Genomic DNA, 21,232 nt, shown 5'->3' on the forward strand with positions numbered 1-21,232 from the left:
CCAGCTCTCGATTAATGAAATTGCTAAGAATCCTGAAATTGTTAAATCGTCGTGTGGTTAAATATCGACTTAAAGCATTTTATCTGTATAAAGTAACATCCTGTGTGAAGTAACAAGTCGGGTGTTTGAGGCTGATTGTGTGTGGTTGTAATCTTCTAAAGTAAAAATGGCAATCAAAATATAATCAAATTCTCCAATGATCATTGCCCATTAAACATTGACATTATGTAGCTATTGTATAGACTTTAGGTTTACACCACAACCTTAGCCTTAAAAAAAATTGCCCAAGCTTAACAGTAAGGGGGATCAGAGTTCGTAAAAAATCTGTCATTTGTTATACTTTTCTAAAGTTAATTTCCCCAATGGTAGGTGATCGGGTAACTGAGTAAGAGAAACAGGATTGAGGGAGTAATCTTTTCAGAGTAAAAGTATACATTTCTTTGCATACTACGTTATTGTAATCAATGTTCAACATTTTCTCCCATCTAAAAGCAAGTTTAATGTGTTGTCAGTATAAATGAGGTTGCATATCAAATGTTTTTTCTAAATCTTTTTGTGTGAGGGAGTGGACTGAGCTCCAAAACGTTTTTAAGAAGTCACATTCCAAAAACATAGTCACAAAAACACATCATGACCTCATGGGCTTTGTAACGCCAAAGCAATGGGAGGAGTACTTTTACGGACTTACGACAGAGTCTGAGGACTACGAAACGTCTGAGGAATAAAGTCTGGCGGTAATGCAACACTCGGATGCCAACCGCCATAAAACAACAACAACAACAACAACATGTGCATACTGGTATATGTTCCATCCTTTACTGTGCAACAGCCAGGGGCATTTATCTGAGGACTATTTTGAGATGTTATTCATTTTTACTAATGTAAGATACAATTTATTGCTGGTAGTTGACCACATTTTCTTAAATATAAATCCTAGATCCTTCTCCTATGTTTTCATCAACCTCTGAAAAGATGACTTCACGTTCTGATAATGATTATGGCGTTAAATAAGGCTCGAACATACTACCTCTAATCCAGCACCATGCCAGATGAGCTGAGTGTTTTATTTCAAGTCCATATCAACATTCTTATTGGGCAATAACCAAAGGAGTTGACTATATTTTCATTGACATTTTTATTTTGGCATTAGAAGATTGCAATCACATACAGCGGGTCCCAGACAACAGGCCTTTCTACCAGAGACAAATGCCTATTGCTAATTTCAAATTATCGGCCTCAAATACCTGACTTATGTTACATTACACAAGATAAATGAAGCCGTTTGCGATGTAAAATGTTTAGGTTTTTCGAGAGATTGTTCCATAAATCATGTGGGTTTTTTTGCAATAATAAACAGTGGCAGTAGTCGTGGTTAGCCAGTTTTCCCTGTTTGGCGCCCCCTGCAGGTGGCCAATACAGTGGCCTACGGAGTGGATAACCATTGGCCACTTTTGGATCTCGACGCTGCTGTCACAAGTTTGCTCTTTGAGCTGTGATCAAGCACTTCACTATATTTTTAGCATCTTATTTATTTGGCGTGTTTTTTCCACAGTGTCAAACATTTGTCTTGGCACTTAAGTGTTTTGTAACCTCTGTCTATTGTTTGTGTGGTTGTCTTTAATGGTTGACTATTTTTTTTGGCGCACATTTCCCTTTGTTCTTTTTTTAATGCCATATAAATCTGTAAACTTGAACACCCTTAGGTAGCATGGTAAGCAAGATTGTTTTCCAATTGCCTTTAACTCCTATGGTAGCCCCATAGTGTAAAATCCTCTCCCATTGAACTGAAGCTTTTTCTACTATGGAACACGCCTGGACGAATGAGGGATTACACCGACAAACTCTCCCATTGACTATACTTGAATAGCACCACCTTGTTTGATCCTTGTTTGTGGTCACTTTGGTTGAAAAGGTTTCTCATCGATACAGTTGAAATTAAGTTTTCATGCATGACAGTGTATCCCACACAGCTTCAAATAAACTACATGTTGTGGAAAAGTAATGTATGGAATTTATTAACATTAAATACCAGTGACATAATGGGTTCATGTCATGCTAGTACATGTGTAAAACATGTAGGTCTCTGCAATTCAATTGTGACATTGGTCTCCATCAAAAAGCTGTACATTCATAAGCATAGAGGAGGTACAGTAAAACATGGCATGAAACAATGAACAATATGCATATTCATTCTCTAATGTAACTGATGGCATACTGTGCATTGCATTTACCTAAACACTACAGTAATGAGTGTTCACGAGTAACTATGACTATGTAATTCAAGTACGTGGTATTTACATCTATATTTTGGGCCTATTAAAAAGTACACTTATTAAATCTGTCTAATGTAAACCATAGAGGTTACATAAGACATTTGTTTCATACCTGATTTTAAACAAATGTCTAACATCACACTTGCACCAAGCTGTGCATTAATCATAAAAATCCTTGCAAAATGTTATGTTCCATTAGGGTTTAAACAAAGCCAATACCAAAACAACAAAAATTAAACTTGAAGTTGATGTAATTAGAAAGCAGTGAAGCAAAATATACAGATCACTTTCAGATCACTGTAAGAATACAATATAACTACAAAGTTATTTATACCTTAACTAAAGTTTAGATGGATAACATTGTTTAATAGTTAAGGAATATGAAACGCTACTTTAATTAATATACAGGGTGATACTACAACACACGACCATCCACAACTGCAAAATCATTGCACATCTGCCTTGTCTGGAGCCCTGTTAGTTCAGAAAAATTGACAAATTTACACAATGCACAAACTCGGCCCCCATTCCTTAAGTAAAATAGAAAAGCTTTTGTAAAGGCTGTTCACGCTTCAAATAAAGCCCTAGCCTAAAAAAGGACATGGAGCATCAGCATGAGGCAAGTTCCACAGGCTGATCATAATGTGTTCTATTTCAAAGTCGAACAGGTGAGTTCACAGAATAACAATCCTCAAAAGAGTGAAGGGGGATATTCCAAACCAATATAAACACTCACATAATTCAACAGACTCCTCAAAGGCCTCTTGATCTTTTCGTTAACAGACAAATTAAATCAATTCCCTTGAAGAGTCATGCCATGACCTTTGCTGATGCGTGCAAGCCAAGAAGTCCCATGCATGAAAACTTGTATTGAAACTTAATGGGACAAATGCCTTTCTTTAAGTTAAAATAAAAATACATTATTTTCAGCAACAGCAAATAAAAGAACAAGAAAAAAGAAAATAGCTCTTAACCTTTATCCTGATTAAAAACATTGAGTGGAAAGACTAGGGTTTATATACGTAGAAACGTATTTACGAGGAAGGTGTGAATCAAATAATTCCAATACTTCTGTCATGTTATACTACCTTCATGGGAAAAAACATTCTGACTGTTAAATTAAATGTCAATACATATCGGGCAATTTATTTTCTGTGGAAACCAGGTTTTTTGTTATTTGTAACCATGTATATTTTTCCAAGCGTGGGAGGCATGTGATTGTGGTAGTATCTGTACAGTACTCATAACCAATCTATCAAACCCCCCAATGAATCATGTGAGACAAGAAGAGTGTCGGGGAGCCCTTCCGCATCATTGTGGACGCGTCTCTGATGACATCATGGGGTTTGGTTGTTTTGCCTCATTGCTCATGAGCAGCACTGGTGCCTCGAATCGGACCTGTTTTACGCAGCTGTAAGGGAAACAAAACACAAGAATCATTATTTGGAATGATTTTTGTGATTTTTTTTTAAAATTGTTTGTATCCATTCAACCAAAATAACAGATTAAACAAAAGCACTTTGGCTGTGAATATTGTTAATATGTTATTGTGAAAGAGGGTTAATTGACAGAAGCAACAAAAAAATAAAAGAAAATGATTTGAACACAATATAAAGACGGCAGCTGTGATGCAGAGGTGAGATTGTTCAGCAACGATGAAATGAAATGAAAGACAGGAAGGTCCATGCAGTGCCACTAGTTGTTCTTTATGAAGACTTACTCAGCCTGCTTCTAGCGTTTGACCTAATGGACCTTTAATCATCTGTTGCAGAGGTGCCTCTCACTTCTCCTTTTTGACGCATCTAATGAAATTTGGGAGTAAGTAATATAATATTCTGTAAATGTACTCATTGGACAGATTATATCAGGTAACCAATCAAAAAAGAAAAACATACTGTAAAAAACCCTGTTAAATTCAATCGTTAAAATGTAGAGCAATAGATACTGGTACCTCCTCAAGCTCCTTCTGAGTCTCCTCTTCCATTCGCCTGATGTCCTCCATTGTTAAACCCACCCATTTGTCAATCCAGCAGAATAGTTGACGATGGAAGTTGGTGAAAATACGCTTTTCTTGCTGGAAAATGTAATGAAAAATATACTTTAACAACTTTCAAATTTGCACAAATATAAAGGATGCAATTAATATGGCTTTACTCTATGAATGAAGTTTTCCACTTTTGTTTGCAAACCCCACCATCTAAATTTGACAGTGACCAGTTTGTATGCACACATGTGAGGACAATCTTCCTTCATTTCATTCTGGGGAATAAAATACAATATAATATCATATTTATAATTATAAAAGTAACACCGCTATTGCTCCACTTAGAATCTCTACCTTCCACTCAGGTCCCAGGGGTCCTCTGCCTGTCTTGGCAGAGTGAAAAATAGTAGGATCTTCTTCTGCCTTATAATCCTAAACAAGAAAAGAAAAACTACAGTGTAACCGGATCACGAGCATCACTCAGCACACACCTAATTTGTTATGTAAATCTGAACACTGAAAAAGAATGAGCAGCATTGCTTTTAAACCAGGTGGCACATTTAAAGCATTGCTCACAAACGCCTAAGAATCAACCAACACGCCCAGCCCCCAATACAGGAAGCCAAGAGTGCAAATCAGATTTGCTGGAAACAGTGGTACCTATCTGGAGCAGATGGACATTAAGATTAGGCAGAGTTCAACTCTGATCCACTTAACTCCTTATTAACAACAGAATGAGAAACACAAAGACTCATGGTAGTGGTACAAGACTGAAAACTTAAAGAAATGTATGTTACTGATAATAAAAAGAAATGGTTATTTTTTTAAAAGATTGTGTAAGATTTATCTTGTTTGTTTTTTAATTAAGTTAACAATATGATAATGCAAATATTATTTAAATATATATATTTCAGTCATTAAAAAAAAGACAATCTTTAGGCATTAATTTGTCACTCTGCTCCGAATAATTTACTCAAATTCACTAAGGTAAATCAAAACCCTTACCGCAGAAGCTACTTCTTCATTACTTGCAATATCAATTGGGGCCACCTCTACAGTCCCCCATGTCTGTTCATCTAAATTGTGAACCTGCAACAAACAACAGAAAATAAATTGTATCTCCTAGTTTAAATTTCTAAAATTAACAGATGAAAGCTGTGGTCAAATAGTTACATTTTCTAAAGTTCCCATGTCTGGCTTGTGCCACGTTTCAATCTTGATCATGAAGTCATCTTTCATGTATTCATTCTGGAAAAAACAAACAGGATTCATTTAAATCTTTTTTTTCTAAATTTTCTAATGGACTACCACAGACGTCATCAAATAGAACTATAATGTTGAATGTGTTTTGCTGATAAGACACTTACCGTAACAACTGTGAGCATAAAGGGAAAAAACACACACAGATAATCAGACCAAATTTTTTAAATTATAAAAGAAATTGTGAAAGCACATGAAAAGTAAAATAAGACATACTGGTACGACAGTATGGATAGGCGTTCCAGGCTTTTTCATGAAAAACTAATGCACCTTCTGGCGCAATCATCTTTACATAGGCTGGTACTTTACTGAAAAGATAAAGAGGTCATATTAACTTCTACATGTTGGGAAAAGTGTGTACAAGAAGTAATAAACTTGACAATGTAAACTTACCTTTTTAAGTGATAAATTTTGTGTGTATACTGTCCCCTTTCTCCATCCTCCTCATAGGGTTCATTCTTCAGTACCTCAATGCCTTCTCCTCCACCAGTTTCATTTTTGCTAGCCTCAGCAACAGAGTATAGCTGTCCCACTTGATACTGGTTTGAAGAGTGAAAGATAAACGTTACTCAACATATATTTACAGGATTAAAATACAATTATCTCCCAGAAGGGGAATTCAGTTACTTATCAAAGGCAATTCACATTCTTGTCTGGCATGATTTCAGCTCAAATGCATTTATCCAAAATCCTACATCAATTACTATATACGTGTAATGGGCTTCTAATTTGAAGCACTACTTTATTATATGCAATATCTACGATGACATGTACTTCACAACATAGTAGTGGTTATCAAGTTCTAATACCCACCTCTTCCACAGAGACTGGTAACAGTACACGGCTGGGGAAAGTCAAGGTGCGACAGAGAACAAAAAGAAACACAAGCACAAAATGAACATTGCTTTAATTTAAAAAAATCCTCCGCTGTTGACATCTGACAAGGAACTCATGCATGTTGCATCTAAAATTTGAAGGAGCAGAACCATTTTACAGAGATGGACAGAATAGATAACAGTTTCACATATAAAAAGGGATGCAAATATAGGTGGGAGATTTATCAATAAAGTAATAAAATGGCTGATTTGGAGATATGCAAAATTAGAATATTGTGTAATATATAGTCTAATGAAAACAAATAAAAAGGCTGAAATAAATATATTAGAATAAACTTGCAGTTAGCTTTCAATTAAAGGTATAAGTGATATCTCTGAACTGTTGAATTTTTACGGTTCATTCAAGTTTTAAGCATACCTCAAACCTTAATTTCTGATGGATTTCCGTAATATTATAACATCAAGAATATCAATAAGTATCCAGGCATTTTTGTCAATATTGCCCACCCCTAAAGTATACCAGTTTCTTACTTAGTAAAATGACTATCATATACATACATATAACTGTGATGATTCAATAAAACAAAGCAAAGCCATTGAAGTGAGTTCAGATGGATGCACTTGGCTTGCTGTATTCTGGATGCTTGACCCGCACAAACTCACACAAAAGCATAGTCTGCTCTTTGGTAAGTCAACATTAGACTGGCTGTGGTACAGGTGTTAATAAGGTGTCGCTAGTGTTAGCTTTGGTTTTACCGCAGCAAGAGGAAGATGGATGGTGTTTTCATTTTTATTTCTGAAGTTTGAAAATATAACTAAACCAATCGACTAAATGGTCAGACTCACCAAACACTATATTAATGAGAGCACCAGTCATAGACTATGATATACTCGTTTAATGCATGAATTGTCGAAAGCGGTCTTGACGGCAGAAAACTAGCAACTAGCCGGTTGCTAAAGCTAGCGTTAATGTTAAATCCGTGGGAGAAGAAACCTTAATCTGTCACTCAGGGGACTAAAGCTTACGCGACTTTGGAGATATAACAAGCGACTCACGGGGGTCGTGCGAGTGTACACAGGGTTAATCGATAAGGTATAATTTGAGCACACAACGCACATGATAATTTATAGAGTTTATAAGCTTCGGTTTCACTAAGAAGCTAATTAACGTTAGCTTGCGCTAGCATCGCCTAAAAAGACCGGTGTGTGGTGTGTCCCGTTAACCACGTCCTGATCCGCCCAAGTTAAATCAGGCTTTTGTGGTCCGCAGCAGAGCAGGGCCGTGCCAAACACACCGAAAAAGATAAACAGCTATTGTAACACTTTTAGTTAAAATCTGCTCAAACATAACGTTGACAAAAGAGCACAAAAATACATTTTAAAAAAACACTTCAGACTCACTATTCCTTGATGAGCACCATCTTCGTCACCCCGTATGCGCCTGCGCACTGACGTCGACCAGGCTCTGCCTGAGCTGCGCCCCGCGTGGCCCATGGGGGGAACTGACAGAGGATCTACGTTTGTATGAACTTACGTGATTATATTAATTTTATTGTGTCTGAAATAAATAAATTATAAAATTATATTTCCATGGGCAATGTGCAAAAAGATGGGTGTGTTTGAAGTATGTTACTCAATATAAGCCCCACTTACACACTTATTCTTTTTAAGATGCAGCAAAAACTGCTTTCCTGAGTGATAGTAGGTTATATTGGCCTATTAAATAATGGGGGGGGGTCTATCGAGCCAGACATTTATTTTCTCTTTGTTGTTGAATTTGTTTGAATAAAAGAAAAAAGGCCCTCAGTAGTCTATGTGTTGTGAATGAATGTTCACAGCTCAAATTACTTTTAGAACTCAAAGATTATGTTCACTTGAATTCTAAAGACTTTTCTATAGATTAAATACATGAGTCAAAAACTTGCTTGGTTTATTTATTTATTCATAAAAATCTGATTATTGGAAAGATCTATGCAAAATACCTCATACCTATAGATATTTATGAATAGTTATCAAATAAAAAAGATATAGTCACCTTAATGAATGAGTAGCCCATATTTAAATAGGCATACAATGTCTCAAAACGTCTTACACACAATCAAAATGAGACATTTGCTCTTAAATTAATAAATCAATCAATTTCTTTTTCATTAAGTAATGCTAATATTTGGCAGCTGAAAGTTAAGAGTACACACACACACACACACACACACACATATATATATATATATATATATACACACACAAACACACACACACACAAACACACACATATATATATATATTTGTCCACTCTGAAACTCAGCATTTAGAAGATGGAAAAAAATTTCCTGGTGAAAAAAACTTGTATTCCAATCCTTGTCTGTCTTTAGAGTTTGATGACAAATTTGATGCTGGAGGAGAGTTTGCCCCAGGCATTTGATGACCATTATTTCTGCTGTAATTATCCAGCTCATCAGATCGTTCTGTATGTTTACTAGACTTGCGTTGAGGAGAGAGATTAAGCAAACCTAAAACATCTTTTTGAACTGTACTCATTTTCTTATTTCCACCTTGGAGTAAACTTGCTGGACAGGGCACATCATGCTTCTGAGCAGTATGGGCCCAAAAGCTTCTCAAGTTGTGAAAATGTTTAGTATCCTGAGTGAACTGTTTTTGGTCAGGGGCGTTGGAAGATTTGGAAGATGTAATAATGGACCCCGGGGGGAAATGGGAAAGACATGGGGAAGGCGAAGTGTCGTTAGGAGAGCTGCAAATGTTACTGCAAGAGTGGGAGAGTGCTGAGGAGGTACTTTCACAAGAAGAGTTTGGGTATTGTAGCTGAGCCAGTGTATGCACATTCGAGGAAAGGCTTAACTTGTGTAGACCGACAGGCTGGGAAGTAGATGAATAATCAGAACAGACTTTTTGCAGTGATGAGGAGCGGGGCAGTGGTTTTGGTCGGGTTGGAGGCATTGCTACAGCAGCTGAGAGACATGACCGATGTCCAGGTGGGGAGAGAGGAGATGAGGCTTTTGTGCTTGCTCTGCTTGGGGGTCGACAGAATGCACTGGTCTCAGAGGGCTGAAACTGTTTCTTAGAGTTCAATATTGGAGTGGCAGGAGTTGACAAAGGAAGTGGTTTGTTTTCCTGTGGCCCCTTTACAGGTATGCTCCTGCAATTGGCTGTCTGCAGAATCTCCACAGCCTGCATATGGCTCTGAGTATCCTTTAAGATTTTCTTGGCTAGTTCCTGGGGGTCAAGTGCCCCAGTGGGTCCTGTTCTCTCCTCCTGGGACTTCACTGTGCTGTCTGTTTCAGTACTGGACTGGTCTGACTCGGAGCTGCTTGCTTTCCCCTTTCCGTTCTTCAGCGAAGAAAAACTGGCCAAAACAGAACAAAATTCTAATGTTAAATCAGATATGTAAAGTGGATCTTATGAACTATTAATATAATATTATTGAGTATAACAGATTTACATGATAATATTAGCACAGATCAGATCAGAAAAGGTTTATTGCCATTGTCAGTGAATAAAAACAAGATTCACAAACTAGGAACTTTCTTCAGTTAAAGGTTGCAACATGAAACAACAACTTTAAAAGCAAATAAAAATGCATCCATCCATCTTCTTCCGCTTATCCGGCGCAGGGTCGCGAGGCAGCGGTCTAAGCTGAGACTCCCAGACTTCCCTTCCCCCAGACACTTCCCCCAGCTCCTACGGGCGTTCCCAGGCCAGCCAAGAGACAGTCCCTCCAACATGTCTTGGGTCTTCCCCGGAACCTCTTTCCGGTGGGACATGCCCGAAACACCTCCCCAAGGAGGCGCCCAGGCGGCATCCGGAATAGATGCTTGAGCCACCTCAGCTGGCTCCTCTCGACGACTTATTAAAAGAAGCCGCCGGTCCGAAGACTTCCAGATGAAAACTGCAGCACTGATTCCCACCTGCACCTGATTTTCTGCGGCACCTTAAACGCCCTCAAACAATAAAGTGGCCCTGCCTATGGATAGCTACAGATTGTGAAAGCAAGCAGCAGAATCTTTGTTCTTTTGGGCCAAAATTGCTACACAACACTGCTGATACTTAAATGTATCCTCTTTTACGAAAACAATAAATATTTAGAGAATAGTAGTAACAGAGCAGTGGGGGTAGGGGAAATGTTATTTTCTGAGCAATGGTGTTTTGAATGCAGGAGAATAAAGATTACTCAAGTAAGCAGGAATCACTTTAAATTAAACTTTGAATGAGTAAATGAAAAGCTTGTTAATCGATGTATGGCAATAACATTTACATGGCTAGAGCTAAATCACCCAAAGAGTGGCATTCATTCATTTTGTGTATCTGTATTTGTTCCAGTGAGCATTACACTTACTTGCTCTTTAGGACTTGTGGACTTGTAGTCACTTTTGAAGGCTGTGCTGTTGCTTTACTAGGAGAAGTAGGTGTGCTAACACTTCCCTTTGATGAGACTGTGATGGGATATCCAAGTCCAGAAGCTGCTCCTCTACCAGCTGAGCCTCGAGCATGTTTGTGTCCAGTTGGTATTGGCAGTGTATCACAGTCTCTCCCACTGCACCCTAAAGGCTCACTGCTTATAATGGAGTATCCCAGGTACTCCTCATCCTCTCTGGACAGAGCACCTGCATGTCGAGATGAAGAGTAGAGGCTAGCTCCTCTAACAGGGTTTGAGCGCTGGCTGATGACGTCACTTCCTGCAGGCTCTGGACGAGACAGAAAACTGAGGGAGGAGGCGAGTGAACTGAGACTGTATACAGAGATGGCATCACAGGAGAGGTTGTCTGGACACACAGAGGTTAAGAAGGACGACTGTGCTGGGTAGCAGCCAATGGAGGCTGGAAGAGAGTTTGGCTGGGATGTGGACTGCGAAGATGACAATGACTCTAAAGAAGAGGAACTGTCCATGCTCAGCCGCTTAGGAAGCTCTGTCGAGTCTAAAAAATAAACATTTACACATGAATGTCTTTAAATAAATAAACATTGTATAATCACAACACAATTCTTACCAAATAGAGCAAGTAGAGACTGCAGGGCGAAATGCATGCAGCGGCTACTTGCCTGCTTTCCAGTCTTTAAGACTACCTCCTCTTGACCAACCTCACATAGATCAAACCCTAAAAAAGCACATGGCTATAATAAGTATATTGGACAATAAATAAATTGATGTATTTACCTAGAGCAGCCAAAAACTCATGGCAACCAGGAAGTCTCCAGAGCTGCACACTTATTGACAATTGAACAGGAGCAAGTGAAACGTCTTGGTCTTTATCAGATGACTGCAGCTGAACCAGGACTTGGTGTAACTAAACAGAACAGATTAATTCAATTCTGAAAACACTTGAATCATTTAACAGGTGTTTAATAATAAGCAAACAACTTATACATGCCACAATTCTGGGGTTCATTTATTTATTGATATCTCTTTATTTAACTAACCTTTATTTAATCAGGTTAGAAAAACAAAACAAAAAAACTCTATTTCAAGAGTGACCCGAGCCAAAGGGTGACCATCTCCCTTTCAGACCAAACACTTAAGTCACCTAAACATTTTAGTGAGGCTTTTGACTGTCTTTGACATATGCACATTAGACGTTAAGGAAATGTAAATTTCTTGATAAATAGTAACAATAAATTAACTTGAGATATTGTTGTTGTATTTGATTGTTTCTGTGTTTTCATAAGAACAGGGATTAATTACATTATTCATTGAAGGCTGTTTTCTAGTCTGTTCTGATTTATAGTCACATAGACCTCAATATTCAAGTGTAAATTACGGCAAAGCAACATAATGCAATGAAATAGTATTCTCAGATAATATAAAACAAACCTTATGAACAAGTTGTTCTCCGGCTTCCCTCACTGTCACCAGTTTGCACAGCGCATGAAGAGCAGTAGGCGTAAGACCTGCAAATGCACAAACAGAATTGTTTTACTTAGTAGAAAACATGATGATTACCTAATGGAAATTCTTTGTACCAAGTAGGGCCTGAAGAGTGTTACTACACTGTTGAAGACGGTCCCCTGGGTCTGAAGTAGGGAAGAAAACAGCGGCAGGGAGACCAGCTCCTCCACCAGAAAAATCCAACCGGAAACCCAGAGCAGATAACAATGCCTGCCACCCAGGCACTCCTCCAACCTTGCAGGGATAAGAAGGATGGACACTGAGAGTAATGCAGACCATATCAACAGATATTCATACATTTATCATTACCTTATTTTCAACACTTTGTTGTGAAGTGTACATGGGATTACAATGCCCACTATAAATGCGCTGCAAAGATTTCTCAATCTATTTAGAAAAAAAATTAATACAGTAAACATTTTGTTCTAATAAATTCATAAACAACTAATGATGAAGCTGTATGTTTTACCAAGTGCAAAATTACTCTAAGGGCATCTCTGGCCTTTTCTGGGCATTGGAGGATTTCTGTCAGTGCTTGACCAACCAAAGACATGGTACTGTTAATCTTGACATCACTACCAATCAGAACATACCCTAAAACAGAGTGGTTTTAGTAAAATATTATATAATATAAGGTACACTGAGTTTGCATGGGCTCACCTGACCAGTTTGATGGATGTGAGAAGTGTTTGCTGCTCTGAAGAGCCTTCATAGCTTCTGTAAGGGCAGCGCTGGCTTTGGTCCCATTCATAAGAGTGGTATAAAACGTGTGCATAAAAAGTTTGGAGGCAGCTATTGGCACAGGCCATAGAGACACACACACACACTGCACCCCAGCAGCCAGGAACGCTCGGGTTAGTCCCACTACGCCATCAGCTGTGACCTTACAGCTAGACTCTGGGTATAACCTGCAAACAGCCCACATGATTGTCCAATGAATATAAATAAAAATATATGAATATAACTTTATCTAGAAATATGAATATGTGTACAGTACCTTAAAACTACTAATTTTACATTCAGACAGAGACCCAGTATGTCTGCAGCAGTGAGGAGAAAGTCCTGAAGGGGTGGGCTACTGCATGTGCTCTCACAAATACTTGTTCTATCGTCACTAATTGGATCAGCTGTCTTCCTGGTGATCTCTGGGCAGGTCTCACTCTGTGTGACTCTTCCATTCTGGCTAGATGATGTTGATGCACCATTAAATAACCGAGTTGTCCTATTGACTCCCTCTGCCCCAACATTCTCCTGAAAGGGAGCCAGAACCAGTGCAGCAAGCTTCCAGGATATATGAGTTGCGAAATGAACACATTCGGCCTGGCTTAGTACTTTAAGAACATTCTCCTTTGTAGCATTAGTTCCAGTCAAGGGATGACAACTAAGATGATCTCCGAGCCACAAAGCCTCTTCCTGGGCTGAAGGTAAAGGTCCCCACAGCCATCGATCCATCACTCTCGGAGGAACATGTGGTGCTCCCACTACTGCTGCCACTGACCCTCCATTGGAACAAAATAAACTTCCACCACGACAAGGAAGAACCTTAAAACATATAGATAAATTGAAATGTTGTAATGTATGAATAGTCTATTTTCTATATACATATTTTTTTTTTGGGAAGAAAGTAGTACCTTTCCAGTGTCTTCTAAGCTAGTTAGTGATGGCACAGAAATCAAACTGAACCTTTCATAAAGGTACTCATTAGAAGAACTGCCTTTGAGCAAAGCAAATGGGATTAGGTACAATTCTCCTTCAAGCACCAAGACCAACTGCCTGTGCCTCCCCACAGGTCCACTGTTATGCATCAACCCCTACAAATACAAGAAACATTAAGCCATAGGCATAAAACCAGCTACATTTACATACTTTCCTTACATACCACTTCCATTGGAGCAATAAGCAAATCATATAGTGCTCGTAGTGGTGGTTTTCCTATGTTTGATGGGCGAAGAGGAGAAGACAAGAACCTTTCTTTCACTGGAGACACTGTAGCACTGTATAAACTTGTCATGCTCTGCCAACTTCTGTTTGAGGAAAAATAAGTTGGTCAAATTAAAAGATTCACTGATGCACAGTTTCATCAGCCATAATAAATTGTTCAATAACCTGTTGAAAAGTTGGTTTCTGGATACCATGCGGAAGTAGCCAGTAGGATCTGTGGATGACGTAAGTTTATTGCTATCCTCCTCAAACTGTTGTTCCAGCAGGTCTCCCGCTTCACTCTCAGTCTCACTGTTGGAGCAAACGCTGCCATTTCCAAAACATTTGCAGCAATAATTAAATTTAGTTTATATAGCATATATCGTGACAACAATTCATAAAATGTAAAAAGTGTAGAACATAGTCATAGTTGAAAATGTTTGACAACTACCTGCTATAGTGTCCATCCACTCCTAAAGCCTCTCTGGCATTGGTGATGTATTGCTCTAAAGTTAATGGCCCTATACCAGCACCTAACCCTTGAGGACTACCATCTTCATCCTGGTACTCAGCCCCTCCAAGGAATACCTCATGAAACTTCACAATGCCTGTAAGTGTTAAAATTGAGTCAAAAAAATATTAACTTAATATGGATTTTAGAAAATAATTGTTTGCACCTGTCCCCGGAGAAATAAGCCAGCTGTATAGAAAGCCTCCAGCCAGAGAATAGTAGAGAACCATGGCCTTCTGACTTTTGACTGTATCCAGGAGGTGCTCAAGGGTGACTGGTGTGTACAGGTCAGTCCCTGGCACCTGCTGAGTTCCTTTCTGACGTTCCACTAATAAATCGGCAAAGGCCCGAGTGCGGCCCCGCTCTGCTATGGCCAGAGCCTCATCGTGACGACCTATAAGTGATCACACCGGTAATTATTATAGGAAACTTTGGGAAATATTTTCAATGTTCAACAAACAAGGATACAAAGAGAATATTACAGAGATCAGACCAGCTTTACTTTCACAAAAATAAAACTCAATTTACCCATACTGACGAGAACTCTTTGAAGAGCCTGATATGAGCTGGTTTGCAGATCAAACAAGGAGAGTTTGCAATCCATATTATGTTGTGTCTCATGGCGGATTGTCTCAAACAGGACAGATGCTCTGTATAACTGAAACAAAACAAGCAGGAAGTTAAGTACAAAGACAAATGCACTGCTTTCTTTTCAAACTATACACCTTTTGTCCATCAGTCTTCCTATTTTTTGTTAAAAGATGATTTGTAATGCTTCCTATGTTATCATTTGTTTAGTTTAGTTTATTTCTTGTTCTAGGCTGACCACTAGATGACACTGTACACAACACAAATAAAACAATGGTTACCTGACAAGCACATAATGACATTAGACAAATACATTTTTATTAGCTTATTTTACAAACAAGGAACTGATCATTGTTAATATATGACCATGATCTGTCCCAATTGGTCAACTCACACACCTGATGTTGAGCCTCCTCTAGGTTCCCACTGGCCCATAATGACAGACCCAGGCGATGGCGTATCTTGGCTTCTTCTTCTCTGTGTCCAAGCTGTTCCGATAGACGAAGACCTGATAAAAACAATAGAAACAAGTTTGAGTCAGGGCTTAGGCATTGCTGGTCTGTTGAGATACTTCAGTTTTTGGTGTCGGACACGTCCAGAAATATTGCAGAACTAAAGCAAAGATAGTGAGTCTGGTCATTTGTTTTCCTATTGTTTCTCCACACATGCATGTGCACTATCCATTTATTTGTCTGCTCAGTCAAATATATTTCATCTCTCATCTCATCTAATTCAGCTAGTAAATGCCCAATGTATATTCATGCTTTAAATTTTACAGACTTGAGCAGGATTAGTCCCACTGATGAAGCAGTTGTAGAAAGATGAAAGGCATATTCAAAAAGCAAAAGGAGAGGATTATTGACAACAAGCTACCTGCACCACACTCTCACCCGAGCCAAGTCATTTTAGAACTGCAAGAACTATACTGGGTTGGTTCATTGCTTTTCTTGTCGAGATCATTGCTAGATTCTAGAAAACTCTGCTGTTGTACTCTCAAAAAAGAAAATGTTAGTGATTGAAAGTTAGTTGAAGGAAATTTACACTATATAGTTCTATAATAAAGATATTTAAGGCAAGAACACTGTCAAACAAATTAATAAACAGAAAAATGCCTCGGCCTCTTACCTTCCTGAAGATACATGACAGCCTGTGAATAGTTTTGCAGAGCATGGTGTATCCTTCCCAGACTACCATAGGCGATCGTTTTAGCTGTCAGATCGTTAGTCTGTGCAGCAACACTTAAGTGCTGTTCCTGGAAAACCACTGCCCTCTCAAAGTTTCCCAAAGCTTCATATGTGAGTCCCAGGTTTCCATATGCTCGACCTTGACTCCTTAAACATCCATTCTGTTCAGCAATGTCCAAAGCCCTTTGATGCCACTGCAGTAGAAGAGCACCACATCTTAGCTGTTGGACAGAAACAATTACCTACGTTTATGAAACTGCACAAACCTGTAGCGCCGTCTCGTTATCCGCCATCATCAGATATACATTTCCAAGAGCATCACTGGCCTCTGCTTCAAGAGATTTATCCTAGAACAATTTATTAAAGGTTTGCTAGTGCATATTCTCTGTATAGATAAAATGTGTTTATAAAAATGTTAAATGTTTTTATTACACCTACCCCTGCGGTTCGTGCTATTGCGAGCTGATGTTCCAGACAAGAAAGCGCTTGTTCATAGTTTCCCAACTGGCTGTGTAAGGTGCCCAGCTCACCATAGGCTTGAGCCTTACCTCCTCCCTCTCCACCAAGCTCATGTGCCACCACCAGCCGTTTCTCAAAACACACCAGGGCCTGCTGCAAACTGCCCATAGACCTGAGCAACACAGCACACGATAAATATATAGAAATGGGTAAAATGAATTAATAGTTCTTAATAAAATTGCAAAGAAGAAATAGAACAGACATTTTATTAGTCTGTAGTTTTAAACTTAAGAATATGTTTTTCTACTGCTTGTTCCCATTAGCTGACTGGAGCCAATTCCAGTGACTTTGGACCTTAGGCGGGATACATGCCAGTTTGTCGCAGGATTAACACAGAGACATTCAGAGACAACCATTCACTCTCACATTCATTCACTAGGGGCAATTTAGTGTTGTGTGCAGAGAACCCACGGTAACGCGGGAAGGACATGCAGACTCCCCAGAGAGATCATGTGATGTTGGTCTGGCCCGGGAATCAAACCCATGATCTCCTTATCACTGTGCACCCCAAATTCTTTTATTTTTTAATATTTATATTTGTAATATTATGTCCTTATTTAGATTTAAATTTAAAATATCATACACATGTTTTTAAAATAGTTAATTTCTATAATTTCTAGTGTTTCTGTTTCCTGACCTGTGAGCATTGCCGAGTCCTCTATAGGCCTTCTCCTGGTCTTTGACATGGTTGAGGCTCTGAGCCACTGTCAGATACTTCTCATAGTACTGAATTGCTTCCTCATAGTCTCCTAAAGCATTGTAGCAGTCTGCCAGGTTCCCATAGGCTCGGCCTCTGTCCAACATACTTTCTGTCCCGCTCAGCTGCTGCAGCATGGCTAGCTGCTGCTCAAAATAGCCAAGAGCCTCCTCAAACACTCCCATGTTCATTTTGGTGATGCCCATGTTGCCATGAACCTGGGCTTCTAACCGTGCATCCCTGAGCTCTTGGGCCAAGCCCAGCTGAGTTTCATAACACTGAAAAGTTGTGTTATAGTCTCCCAGGGCCATATGAACCGCTGCCAGATGTCCAAGAGCAAGGCACTCTCCCTGCTGGTCATTTAGGTCTTTGAGGACAGTCAGCTCCTGACTGTGAAAGGACAAGGCAGCATCCAGCTGGCGTGAAAGCCTATAATACATAAAAAAGGGTCAGTTTTGAATTAACTGGACAATGAGCTCTAGGAGGGTTGTGTTGTTGTGTTTTAACCTGTGAACTGAGCCCAGAGATGAGTACGCATTAGCTTCCATTTTAAGGTCTTTGACCTTCTTTGCGAGGCTTAACTGCCGCTGGTAACACTTCACTGCTCCAGCAAAGTCCCCTCGACTCACACATACATCACCAAGGTTACCAAAGGCCCTGAATACAGCCTATTAAGAAAGAACACCCATTAACATCCACATGTCTGATATATATAGACGGTATAAAACGTTAGAAGAGTTGGAATGCACCTGTGAGTTTTCCAAAGCTTGTGCTAGAGACAGTAAGTATCGCTGACACTCCTCTGCTTTATTGTACTCTCCCAGTGCTTTATGTGCAAGCCCAAGGTTACAATAGGCTTTCGCCTGGGATAATTTGTCTTGAAGGTCCTTTGCCAAGGCGAGGTCTTGCTCATAATACCTGGAGAAAATTAAAATGCTCAGTATACTAATTAATACTAATTAAGCAAACAAAACAAAGTTGTTTTCTCTTCCTGACCTGACAGCATCCTTGTATTGGCCAAGGCAGTAGTGAGCATAACCAAGGTTGTGGGACACCTTTCCTTCTACATCAAGATCCTGTAAACTAGGAGCCAGGGCAAGGTATTGTCGGTAATATGGTAGGGCCTGAACATATTCTGCTCTCCCGCTGTGAAAGTTACCTAGATTTACTGCAAGAATAGGCAAAAATAGAACTTAATATTTGCATGTGCAAGTGAAAATCTGTTAAATTTGCAAGTTGTTGAACATACCCAGTGCTCTTGCCTCACTCTGAGTGTCCCTGAGCTCTTGTGCAATTGTTAAATGATGAAGGTAGTGCTGTAGAGCTCTGTCATGAGCGCCCAATGCTTGGTAGGCTACAGCCAAGTTCCCATGAGTAGAGGCCTGAGACGGACGGTCATTAACCTGAAAAAGGGAGAATAAGATATACCGGTACCTCTGCATGTTTCATAGATACATAAAGTGAAGACAATGTTGTCACCTCTAGTGATATTTGCAGCTCTTGACGATGGTAGCGCACGGCCTGGTCATGCAGCCCGAGGGCGTGATATGCATTACCCATGTTTCCATAAGCACGTCCTTGCGCAGCATAGTCCCCCAGCTCCTGGGCCACAGATAGGTGGACTTTGTGAAGCTTCATTGCTGCTTCAAACTCCCCTTTCATCTGATGTATAATTCCTTGAAAAAAATTATATAGTACATTGAAACTTGCTTATTATTTCAACTAACAATTACCGGTAACATTTATCTCAACTTGTTATTGCAAAGCAGATAACATGTCATTGTTATTTAATGACAATTCTTATTATTGATAAGATAAGAGAACCTTTCTTTGTCCCACAATGGAGAAATCCCTGTGATGCAAAACATATTAGGCACAGAAAAAGATTAGAGACAGAAGAGGAACAATAAAAACTTCCTTAAAAAATGAATATGCATAAATATAAGCAAGGAAGTATGAATATAAACAAATAACTTTCTATATGGCCATATTTTTTTGAAAGATGTCGATGAAATGTAGACCAAAAATAACAGAAACGTTATATTGGGGGTTTCATTTTGGAGTGGCACACACTGTCTGAGGCTGAGGCTGATAAGAAATGCTGCTCCTTTGTTGGGTCCTCACTGTAAGAGGATTACAAAGGTCTGCAGTGTTGGTTGGGATCAAACACTTCACTGCTCTGACAGAGGTGTGGGCTTGTGTTGTGTACGAACAGCAGTCAGAGTTTTGGTGTTTGCAAATTAGTCTATAGTCCACAAGGCGACGGAGCGTCTAAAGGTGCTGAAGAGGATTAGATGTGCGTAGAATTATCTGGTGACACTGTATCATGCTGAAAATGCACAAACAGATAAGACTCCACACACCTTTCACCCAATGAAGTGTCAAGCAGCATCTTAGTGGCAGCTCTTTCCAGCTACAAAAGGATTAAAATTGTTGAGTATACCCTGTACGAAAGCTAATTGTTATCTATTTTTTTGTGCATTTGTATTGATCTCACAGGATCATTTGAATAAGTTGTATCAGGTTTAAGCTTAATGTTCATGATTCAGTCATTTTACTTACTCAAGATTGAAGGAAACAGACGATGTTGAAGAGCAGTCACCAGTGAATACTTGAAAATCAATAAATAATGAACTTCAGTCTGAGGCTCATTTACTGTATATGATAATCAGCGTGAAGCTTGACTGTCAGGAAAGGGTCGGCAACTTAATTTATGTCAGGGCTCATCATTTTTGATACCAGCCACATCCCCGAGATGATGAGAAGAGACTGAATGAGAGGGCAAGTGTCTCATCAGGGGCCTCACCAACAAGCAAGGATTTAACTGACGGCAAACGCTTACCTCTTTAGTTAAAGATAATTATAGATCATTCATTAAATTATAGATAATTCATTAAATTAAATAATGTTAATTTCCAAACACTGGCTTTGTGCATTAAAAGCAGACTCGAGTAAGCCACGATCATGTTACAGGTGTAACAATAAAGACAAGAAAAAGAATGGTCCATTCAGCATGGGATCAGATTCACAGAAGCTTGGATATCACTGTGGTCGCAGAAACCAAACCCTGCTTAATAAAACATGACTAATGAGTGGCCAGAGAGACTACATGTGTAAGAAGAGCTCAAGCAGCAGTACAGCGTAGATCAAGGACCGTGTATGCTCACATAATCAATGCTAAGATTGTTGTTAATAATAATATCAATAATAATAAAATCATTTTGTGGTTAATTGTACTTGAACACATACCGGTATATGAACAGCCCTGTTTGTCTCGGTCCATATTCTATGATGAATAAGAGGCTGTTGATCAAACCAGACTAGTCCTCGTTTATAAAACTTTGCATGGAATTCTTGTGTATGAACGAAATACAAATATTTTACAATACAACACTTTTTTGCTCTCTGAACACAGATCTCCCTCTGTCTGATCTCTAAAAGGCCTAACGTGCAGTTTCCTAACCAAACCTTTTGTTTCCATATCAAAGTTGTCTTTTTAAAGAATACATGAAACATGGAAAAGTCAAGTACGTAACATTTTTGTTCGTATGAGTGCTTTAT

The 21,232-nt window shown here is 39.1% G+C and overlaps 2 protein-coding genes across 5 annotated transcripts in view; both read right to left on the reverse strand.

Moving 5' to 3' along the window:
* Positions 1-3,377: 3,377 nt before the first annotated feature.
* pitpnb (phosphatidylinositol transfer protein, beta) lies at positions 3,378-7,857 on the reverse strand. Its single transcript, XM_072454292.1, has 11 exons — positions 7,755-7,857; positions 6,331-6,361; positions 5,911-6,056; positions 5,734-5,825; positions 5,625-5,632; positions 5,431-5,505; positions 5,263-5,346; positions 4,612-4,689; positions 4,428-4,532; positions 4,225-4,347; positions 3,378-3,684 (listed from the first exon to the last, which is right to left on the reverse strand). Exons 1-11 carry the CDS (start codon positions 7,772-7,774, stop codon positions 3,634-3,636), a joined length of 813 nt encoding a protein of 270 aa, XP_072310393.1. The 5' UTR covers positions 7,775-7,857; the 3' UTR covers positions 3,378-3,633.
* A 421-nt stretch (positions 7,858-8,278) lies between these two features.
* ttc28 (tetratricopeptide repeat domain 28) overlaps positions 8,279-21,232 on the reverse strand; it is a 53,781-nt gene continuing 40,827 nt past the window's right edge. For 2 of the 4 annotated variants that reach the window (XM_072454295.1, XM_072454298.1), the window contains 26 exons: positions 19,151-19,347; positions 18,921-19,074; positions 18,668-18,839; positions 18,421-18,589; positions 18,179-18,339; positions 17,612-18,100; positions 16,894-17,086; positions 16,722-16,802; positions 16,397-16,649; positions 15,670-15,779; positions 15,212-15,341; positions 14,850-15,077; positions 14,621-14,780; positions 14,359-14,499; positions 14,132-14,276; positions 13,884-14,063; positions 13,250-13,794; positions 12,913-13,160; positions 12,722-12,846; positions 12,562-12,639; positions 12,327-12,486; positions 12,178-12,254; positions 11,524-11,653; positions 11,357-11,464; positions 10,705-11,284; positions 8,279-9,714 (listed from right to left, as the gene is read on the reverse strand). In XM_072454295.1, the coding sequence (XP_072310396.1) occupies positions 8,655-9,714; positions 10,705-11,284; positions 11,357-11,464; positions 11,524-11,653; positions 12,178-12,254; positions 12,327-12,486; positions 12,562-12,639; positions 12,722-12,846; positions 12,913-13,160; positions 13,250-13,794; positions 13,884-14,063; positions 14,132-14,276; positions 14,359-14,499; positions 14,621-14,780; positions 14,850-15,077; positions 15,212-15,341; positions 15,670-15,779; positions 16,397-16,649; positions 16,722-16,802; positions 16,894-17,086; positions 17,612-18,100; positions 18,179-18,339; positions 18,421-18,589; positions 18,668-18,839; positions 18,921-19,074; positions 19,151-19,347 (6,074 nt within the window). In that variant the 3' untranslated portion in view covers positions 8,279-8,654. The remainder of the gene's footprint in view (positions 9,715-10,704; positions 11,285-11,356; positions 11,465-11,523; positions 11,654-12,177; positions 12,255-12,326; positions 12,487-12,561; positions 12,640-12,721; positions 12,847-12,912; positions 13,161-13,249; positions 13,795-13,883; positions 14,064-14,131; positions 14,277-14,358; positions 14,500-14,620; positions 14,781-14,849; positions 15,078-15,211; positions 15,342-15,669; positions 15,780-16,396; positions 16,650-16,721; positions 16,803-16,893; positions 17,087-17,611; positions 18,101-18,178; positions 18,340-18,420; positions 18,590-18,667; positions 18,840-18,920; positions 19,075-19,150; positions 19,348-21,232) is intronic. The other 2 variants (XM_072454297.1, XM_072454296.1) reach the window with 2 other exon arrangements.

The sequence above is a fragment of the Eucyclogobius newberryi genome, unplaced genomic scaffold (assembly GCF_026437365.1).
Source record: "Eucyclogobius newberryi isolate DKJ021-1_F unplaced genomic scaffold, fEucNew1.0.hap1 SCAF_2, whole genome shotgun sequence".
NCBI lineage: Eukaryota > Metazoa > Chordata > Actinopteri > Gobiiformes > Gobiidae > Eucyclogobius > Eucyclogobius newberryi.